At 40.9% G+C, this 9,248-nt stretch overlaps 1 protein-coding gene across 5 annotated transcripts in view; it reads left to right on the top strand.

Annotated features, from left to right (window-relative positions):
- Nucleotides 1-1,530: 1,530 nt before the first annotated feature.
- The window catches only part of FXR1 (FMR1 autosomal homolog 1), a 61,275-nt gene continuing 53,557 nt past the window's right edge, over nucleotides 1,531-9,248 (top strand). For 3 of the 5 annotated variants that reach the window (XM_060639293.2, XM_060639292.2, XM_060639296.2), the window contains exon 1: nucleotides 1,533-1,754. In XM_060639293.2, the coding sequence (XP_060495276.1) occupies nucleotides 1,704-1,754 (51 nt within the window). In that variant the 5' untranslated portion in view covers nucleotides 1,533-1,703. Of the gene's footprint in view, nucleotides 1,755-9,248 lie in introns of all 5 variants that reach the window. The other 2 variants (XM_060639291.3, XM_060639294.2) reach the window with 2 other exon arrangements.

The raw sequence follows: 9,248 nt of genomic DNA, 5'->3' as shown, positions 1-9,248 counted from the left end.
CGGTTAAGTGTCCGGCTTCAGCTCAGGTCATGATCTCACAGTCTGTGAGTTCAAGCCCTGCGTCGGGCTCTGTGCTGACAGCTCAGAGCCTGGAGCCTGCTGTGGATTCTGTGTCTCCCTCTCTCTCTGCCCCTCCCCTGCTCATGCTCTGTCTCTCTCTGTCTCAAAAATGAATAAAAAACATTTAAAAAAAAATAGGGGGGTGATTGCCTACAGGTACAGAGATTCTTTTTGGAGGGATGAAAATGCTGTAAAATGGATTGTGGTGATAATTGGACAACTCTGTGAATGTACTAAAATCCATTGAATGGGACACTGTAAATGGATGAAATGTATGGTATGTGAATTATATCTCAATAAAGCTGTTGGAATAAAAAGCAAACTAGGGCATTGTAATTTGAAGGATCATAATAGGATGATATTAAAAAGTGTTGGGCAGATGAAGCCCTTAATAAACGGTGGCCATTACCCATTGATGAATTCAGTTTAATTACAGTTTCCTCACCATAATTAACATTGTAAAAAGGTCATTTTGTACAGTGCAAAACAATACTGAACACTGTTATATATTGTTTTCCTTCTGAACATTTGGAGATGTAGATGTGCCGATGAAAGGTTATGTACATTTAAGACCCCCTGTCCTAGAAAGGCTGGGCCCATGGGCGTTTCTTTGAGAATACAGTGTCAGCAAATCACCCTTTTTAAAGATTTTTTTCTGTCAGAATGCTAATAAGACACACACATAAAAGAGTCCTAATATTTTTTCCAACGGCCTTGCTAGGGGAAAATTTTTTAGTATGGTTAAAATAGATACTCAAAATATCTCCGTCATAATGCTTGGTAGAAAGCCATACAAGATGATTGTGCTTTGATCCTTTTCGTGGAAGTTTGCAGGATTTGCGGAAGGGGAAAACATGGTCTCCCGCTCAGAGCTAAGTTTCTCCGCCTACTTATAACAATGGGTACTAACCTAAACTCTGCTGCAGGTTGTACACACTTCTGACCCAAAACTAACAGCTTTAGCTTGACATTTAAGCATTTGAAACGTTAAACAGGTGGAGGGAGGATTCAGGCGAACTGTTAGGAGGTGTGGAACTGCGGAATTTGAGTCAACGGAGGTCCATCCGACTTAAATAAAAACGAGTGAGGTGAAAGAATTCGGAGAACATAGGTACATTTTTATGCTCCCTGCTCAGCCCAAAAGTTGTGCCAGTGGACAATTGGAGCCCCCAAAGTTGCCCTTCCGTAGGTGAGGAAGCTACTCCAGGGCTACCAGCACTTGCAAGAAGTTTAGGGCAGAATGCCCGAGCCCCAAGGAAAGCAGATGCGTGGGGCAGGCGGCGTCAGGGAAGCTCACGCCTGGGCAGCTGGAGGCACCCACTGGCCGGAGCGGGCAAGCCGCGGGCACTGGAGGGCGGGGACGTAGGGGCGGGTCAGCAAAGGTCGGGCGATTGTGTCGGGAGGCGAACGGGGGCGTGGGCGGCGGCGGGCGGAGCCCAGGACGAGTGATGTAAGAAAGCGAGGGATCTCACTGGGAGAGTCGGGGTCGTTGCTGTGAGACCCCAGGGGTGTGGGGCGGGGGATCCCAGTCCCCGCCGTGTTTTCCCCGCCCCTCCCCCCGCCTCCTTTACGCCCCTCCCCCCTCCTCCCCTCTGGTTGGAAAGTTTCTAGAATCTCTTCCCAGCGGCCTTTGCGGTTCCAACATGGCGGAGCTGACGGTGGAGGTTCGTGGCTCCAACGGGGCTTTCTACAAGGTACCGACCCTTTTGCCGCTTTGTCGGGTGTTGTGGGGGTTAAGTCAGGTTTGGGAGAATGCTGGTGGTCCTGGAGAGTGAGCTTTGGGGTCGAAAAGGACGGCCAGGCCGAAGCCCGAGGCTCCTGGTTTCCTCGCTTCTCCCCCCTCCACCCGCGGTTTAACGGTCTCGGGGGCCCGGGCTCCGTTATGTTTTGAAACAACACGTCGGACACCTCTTGTGTTTTTCTACTTATGGACCTTCTTCTTGGATGCTAGTGCAGTCCTTGGCTGGCCGGTGGAGAGAAGCCCAGTCGCTGCTCGGCGGCGGGGAGCTTCCCGGGAGTAGGCCTGAGCGCCGGGAGGTTGGGGAGTCGTGAAAGGAGGTGGTGGGATTGTGTGGTCCCAGCAGCTCCCCCGCCCCTCGGACTGAGCCGAGCGGGAGCGCGTCGGCCCGCTGCTCCGACCCCTCCCCACCCCTTTGAGGGGGGGGTGCGTCGCGGAATCTTAAGAATTCACCTTTGTTTTAGGGTTTTGGGCTAATAAACTTCAGTGTCTGATTGGGAAGCGGGTACCGAATTGAGGGTTAGGATCGAAGGGAAAACAGGAAAACCTTTTAATGTGGCGGGTTGAAATATTTTTGCGGCCTGGGAATTTGGGCGGCGCCTTAGCCCCTCTATTACGGAAGAAAAGGTTAGAGTTATAGGCTTTAAAGCAAGATTTAAAAAATGAAATCGATAAGGGAGACGGGTGGGGAGGTGACTAGTTTCTTTATATTGCCCAGTGTTTTTGGAAAGAAGTGTTGATTTTTTTTCTTCCCCACGAGGTTTTTTGTTTGTTTGCACCGGGAGATGCATTACGGGATCGGGCTGGAAAACAGAAGAGGAATTCGAGAGTAGAGGAATTTAGTGGGGGCTTCCAGTGCAGGGGTCACATAACTGAAAATGAAATCCTTACAATTTAGTTTTGCCAATATAAAGGTCCCTTGTCCCGATTCTTTCTCCAAAAGTATACCACCACAATGTTTCGAGATCAATACAAAATCTCCCCAGCTGTTGTCTGTCAGTCAATCTCACTAAGCCAGGATCTCAAATGTTTGAGAGTCCTGGCTATTTTTATGAAGGGCCTTCTCCTAAAACAGGAGTATTGTGCGTACGCAGAATGCATTCTCCCAGGGTTTCATTTCGGCGTACGTTTCAACCCACAGGATTTTGTTTTACTTGATGGTCGTAATTTCCTATTTCAGCGTTGTTTTCCTTTTGTAGTTTACTGATAAGCTGTGTGGATTTGGTTTAACTGTCACGTGGTAGTAGCATGGTGGGGAATCGCAGTTGGCGTCTAAAGGATCTCCCTAAGCTTTTTACAAGTTTAAGTCGCCTTAGGTGGTCAACATGAAGTGAAAACTGACTGCCTGGTGGAAAGGAGTCTTTTTGCTTGACTAGATGTATTAGCAGTTAAGATTTAAAACTTGGTGTCAGACAAGACCCAAGTGAAATTTGAGTAGATATTTCATTGACTTCTGTTATTGAAATCTAGTGGTTGCCTTCTCAGACCCTAGATACAACACAGTTGTGGCACAGTGCACAAAGAATGGGCTTGCCATACTTCTGTTAAGGGTAGGTAAGGTTCATCGTTTTTTGCCCCCCCCCCCCCCCCCCCCCCCGGAAAAGTTTCAGATTCCTACTCTTTGCTGATACAATTGTGTAATGGAGGTATACTTTTCTTTCCTCTTGGCAAATTGAAAATAGAAAAAAGATTTTTTGTCTTAAATCATTTCACAGCATGTAGATGGTAGAACATTTCTTGTTTAGCCAAAGTATTGTGTTGGTTGCTAAATAAGCTGTTTTTCATTTCTTATTTTTATTTTGTAAGATTCATTATGTAAGGTCATCAGTTTACTAAAACTTTAAAGATTGTTTTTTACAGTCTTGGGTTTTTCATAGTTTTTTAAAAATTAAATTCACAATATTCCCATTTTGGAACTCTAAAGTATTGTGGATTCTTACTCATACTCTACAAATCTACTTGATTCTACTTAGATTTTGAGTCCATTACTTATTTTTACTTCATAAATAAAGGTGGTTCTTTTGCAGAGGTTGGGAAAGATCCTAGCCACATTGTACCAAAATAATTGCACTTGAACATACAGAATTTTATGTCCTGTCATAATCCACTTGTACTTTGTGGAAACTGAGATCTTTAGAAGTCTGAAAAGAGTGGGAATGGTGAAGTGGAAGGAGCCCTGGATTTGAAGTTAAATAAATGGGAATTCTAGGTCTCTACTTCAGTTTACCATTATCTGCCAGTGGACTCTTGAATAAATCTCGAGTCCGTTTTCTTTTGTGTAAAATGAAGGGTCTGAAGTAGTTCAGATTACCAATTTTTTTAATCCACAGAATTGCCTACTTGGGGAAAAATTGATTTATGGCACAAGCAATAGTATTTTTAAGTATATGAGTTTTTAGGTTAATTTGCATGTGGTAAAATTCACCTATTCTGGTACACAATTACATGAGCTTTGGTAAAATGTTGTGTAACCACCATCAACATTGAAGAGAAAGAAGAGTTCCACTGTGCCCCCCAGTCTTCCTTATGCCTCTTTGTAATCATCCTGTCTTCTCACCCTCAGATCCAAGGGGGTTTTCCTGTCCTCATAGTTTTGCCTTTTCCAGAATGTCCTATAAATAGATTCATACACTATGCTGATTAGTATTTTGAGTCTGGTTTCTTATATTTAGCATAGCAGCAGTTTAATTTTAAGTAAAATTTCTTAATTTAAACAATAATAGTGGTCAGTGAGGGCATTTTCAAAACAAAAGTTGCCTTGGGATAACAACTGTTAACATTTTAGTTTATTGTTTCATAGTGTTTTTTTTTCTTTTTCAATGTGCAGGTGATTCTGATTTTCCTTTTTTTTCCCCCTTCCCCCCATATACACACACAGCTGTAAATGTTGTAAATCTCAGTAGAAGAATTTCAGAGTCCTGGGTTTAGTAGCCAGTGTCACCATTCCTTGAGGCAGTGTTCTGTAGACCTTTATTACAAATTTTCTGGTGGAACTGAAACTGCATTTTACAAGTTAATTGGAATCAGTGAAAAGCTGAAGATGTGACCTAAAATTAGGATCGTTTTTTTCTTCGGTAAAAACCCCAAAAAACAAAACACGTAATATGTTTTGCATCTTGCCTTTTTTTTTTTAAACGACAAGTGGATCTATAGTTGTTAAAGAGATAAAAATCTTGATACATTAATGGGAGATATGTTAATTAAGTACCTGATAGGGGATATAATTTTATATAAAAATTTGTGTTTATAGCCTTTTCTACCTAGAGTGAGACATCTTAGGGTTTATACTACTGGCCATTTAAGGAGCTTTTCTAAAAAAATATTTAAGATAGAATTTACATTTTATGATTGTTAGCGTATTTATAGAGTTGTGTAAACCTTATCACAACCTTACTTTAGAACATTTCTATTACCATCCAAAAAAAAAAACCTTATGCCCATTTGGAGTCATTAAAATGCTTTTTAACTGATTTATTATATAAATGGGCTTTGTAATTGCATCGCAACTTGCATAGCCATGGGCAGAATATCATTTAAATGGAAGTTGAAAGTAACCCCTCAATTCCTAGCTGATGTAAAGGAAAGTTTCCATGGTGTTCCAAGCAAATATGTAATCTCTAAGATGGATGAATGAAATTTCAGGCCTTTTTTGTAAAAGAATTACTTTCAGAGCACTATGATTTCTGCTTTTACTGACTCCAAATTTCATTTTGTTTTTTAATTGTAAGTTTATTTATTTTGAGAGCGGTGGGGAGGGGCAGAAGAGAGGGAGAGAGAGAATCCCAAGCAGGCTCCCCACTGTCAGCACTGAGCCTGATGCAGGGCCCAAACTCCTGAACCTCGAGATATGACCTGAGCCAAAACCAAGAGTCAGTCGCTCAATGGACTGAGCCACCCAGGGATTCCTTGACTACAAATTTCAGAGCAATGCAGTGTTTCCAAAATTTCCCATTACTTTACCTTAATATTAAAATGAAGTTTGAGAGAGTAAATTAGGCAATAGGTTTATTAACATTAATAAATGTTGTAAAACCTATAGAACTTTAGTAAAGGAGTTTTCTGGGAGTGTACTGATCTTTCAAAGTTAGTTTAGCATATTGATTTCTTTGTGCAGATTAATAATTTGGGAAAAGATGGTGGCTACTTTTTTTTTTCTTTTTTTCTTTTTTTTTTTGAAGTTCATTTATATTTGAGGGAGAGGGGGAGAGAGCACATCCCAAGCAAGCTCTGTGCTGACAGCACAGAGCCCAGTTTGGGGCTCAATCTCACAAACTGAGATCATGACTTGAGTTGAAATCAATCAAGAGTCACATGCTAACCCACTGAGCCACTCAGGCTTCCTGGTGGCTGATTAATATTAGGGAAACTGTTAAATTAAAACCCTACATTTCCAGATATTTTAAAGATTTTTAGTTGTACCTTTTTTTATTATTAAATTTAATACATGTACAAATGGGGTATCTACACAGATGTGGAAATTCCAAAGATTGTCCTAGTTGTTTTAAATGTTTTAAAATGTCTTTTGAGGGGCGCCTGGGTGACTCAGTCGGTTTAAGCGTCCCGACTTCGGCTCAGGTCATGATCTTATGGTCTGTGGGTTCGAGCCCCGCATCGGGCTCTGTGCTGACAGCTCAGAGCCTGGAGCCTGTTTCAGATTCTGTGTCTCCTTCTCTCTCTGACCCTCCCCCGTTCATGCTCTGTCTCTCCCTGTCTCATAAATGTTAAAAAAAATGTCTTTTTATTAAAATGTAAAAGAACTAAGATTTAACTGGAAAGGCCACTTAATTTTTAAAAATTAAACTTAAATGCTGTCTGTAAAGTTTTGATAAAAGCAGTATGTAGGGGTGCCTTGGTGGCTCAGCTGGTTAAGTGGCTGACTCTTGATTTCAGCTCAGGTCATGATCTGATCTCCCTGTTGTGAGTTTGAGCCCTGAGTGGAGCTCTGCTTGGACAGCGCAGAGTCGGCTTGGGATTCTTTCCCTTTCTTTCTCTTCCTGTGTGTCTCTCCCTCCCTCCCTCCCTCCCTCCCTCCCTCTCTCTCTCAAAAATAAACATAAAAAAAGTAGCATGTAAGTATAAAAAACCTGAAAACAGAAAAGCAAAAAATGAAAAAAATTTATCTACCTAGACATAAATCATCAAGGCCTTGGCTTTATGTATTAAGAGAAAACATATTCTTTTCCATGTTTTCATGCACCTGTACATTTTCTGTAACATCAGATTCTTGTGTGGGTTATTTTAAATAATAGTTTACTATAAGTGCCTGTTATTTGCTGGATAGTCTATGAAGCTTATATGTATTTTCTGATTTTTTTTTTTTGTCTCAAAGGCTCCATGAGGCATGTGTTTTTATTCCCATTTTATATATTAGGAAACTGACAATAACCCATAACTTTGTCCAAGACTACACTGTAGCCGAAAAGAGATTTAAATCTAGGGCTTCTCACTTCCAGTGCCTAGTTTAGTGTGACATTAGAGGATCTTCAAAGGAAATCTCAGGGTAGTGAGCTTATAATGTATTTTAATTAGACAAGGCAGACACTTGATAATTCGAGAAGTGAGGTTTTACCACAGTGTTAAGGATGTAGCAAACTAGCTTTTTAAAATTTTTATGTTTTTTATTTTAGAGTGTGTATGCATGGGTGGGGGGGAGGGGGCAGAAAGGGAGAGAGAACATCCCAAGCAGGCTCCATGCTCAGCTTGGAGCCCCACGTGGAGTTTGATCCCACGACCCCAGGACATAAGATCTGAGCCCAAATCAAGAGTCAGATATTCAACCAACTGAGCCACCCATGTGGCTCATTTTAAAAAAATTTTACTATTTTTTTTTAAGCAATCTTTACACCTATTGTTGGGCTCAAACTCCTGACCCTGAGATCACCATGCTCTTCTGATGGAGCCAGCCAGGTGTCCCAAACTAGCTTTTTTTTTTTTTTTTTTTTTTTTTTTTTTTTTTTTTTTTTTTTTTTTTTTTAAAGTTTATCTTGAGATCTCAGTATGCTAGCGCACGAGTGAGGGAGGGGCAGGGGGGTTGAGAGAATCCCAAGTTTGTGAGCTTGAACTCACAAACCTTGAGATAGTGACCTGGGCTGAAGTCAGAGACCACCCAGGTGTGCCCCCCCCCCCCATTTTTTAAATGTATGTTTATTTTGAGAGAAAGAACTCCAGTGGGGGAAGGGGGGGGGGTAGAAAGAACCTCAAGCAGCCTCCACACTGCCAGTGCAGAGCTCAGTGTGGGGCTAGATCTCTTCAACCGTGAGCTCATGACCTGAGCCTAAATCAAGAGTTGGATGCTTAACCTACTGAGCCACCCAGGAGCTGCCCTCTTTTTTTAAATAGTGAGAAGAGCAATATTTGTTCCATGAGTGACTCCACTTCTTGTACTAGGTGGTTGTAAGACCTTTTTTCTTTCTTTCATCTGCAGTATTAGGCAGTTAGATTTAACAGTTTATCAAGTGGTCTCTGCTAGGTTCATTTAGGTCTCATTTAGCTCCTAACAAAGCTACTGTTTATTGGCACCCAGGCTATCCATCAGACTGCACAGGTACTTTTCATGAACTTATTTCATTTAGTCTTCTCAATCACAGTGAAGGGGAGATAATGTTATAAACAACTGAGGAAATGAGACCAAGTGAATCCAGGTCCATAAAATTAATAGACTGATTCATGGTTCCCACTGGTCTTTCAGACTTCACTAAAGTGTGATTTTTAAAAATACACATAATTTTATCACACATTAAAAAAACCCAAAATGTAACATTAAAAAAAAAAAACCCAGAATTTACTATGGATGTTAATTTCTACAAGTTTGCTGTGCTACAGTACACAAGTTAATAAATTAGAAACATTCACCATCAGGAGCTTTAAAAATTTAACTGTAGTAGCCCTTCAAAAAGCTACAACCTGCATTTTAAAAAGTATTTTCTCTACAAAGAATGTTATCAGCTGTATAACAATCTGTACAGCTTTTATTGAGCTGCACTTGAGTTCACATTCTTAGAACAGTCGGCTGAGTACACACCCACTCTACACACATCGTTACAGGATAGCCAGTTATTCTTTTTTTTTCCTCTTCATCTTCATTTTCTTCCTCTTCATCTTCTTTGAGCCTGTTGGCCTGCCAGGGCCTTTCTTTTCTGCCTCAAAGTGTGATTTTTTTTTTTAAAAGTACAAATATATAGCTTAAGAAACTATTATTAGTTAGATACAGTTACTAACAAGCTATTAATACATATTAATACAGTTGGAGTCCGGAACTAATTGAGAGGATTCCTGGAGAAATGATTTGATCTGTGCCTTCACATTACAAAAATTTCTTTCCAATATGATAGCCATAAGCCACAGGGCTGAAGTATGTTAGTGCGAATTGAGATGTGCTTTAATTGTAAAATCTATATTGAATTTCAAAGAGTTAGTATGAAAAAAAGAAGGTAGGACATCATAATTTTAG

This window comes from Panthera onca, chromosome C2 (genome assembly GCF_046562875.1).
Source record: "Panthera onca isolate mPanOnc1 chromosome C2, mPanOnc1 haplotype 2, whole genome shotgun sequence".
Classification (NCBI taxonomy): domain Eukaryota; kingdom Metazoa; phylum Chordata; class Mammalia; order Carnivora; family Felidae; genus Panthera; species Panthera onca.
The sequence above is the reverse complement of the archived record's forward strand: the minus strand, read 5'-3'. Positions and strand labels throughout refer to the sequence as shown.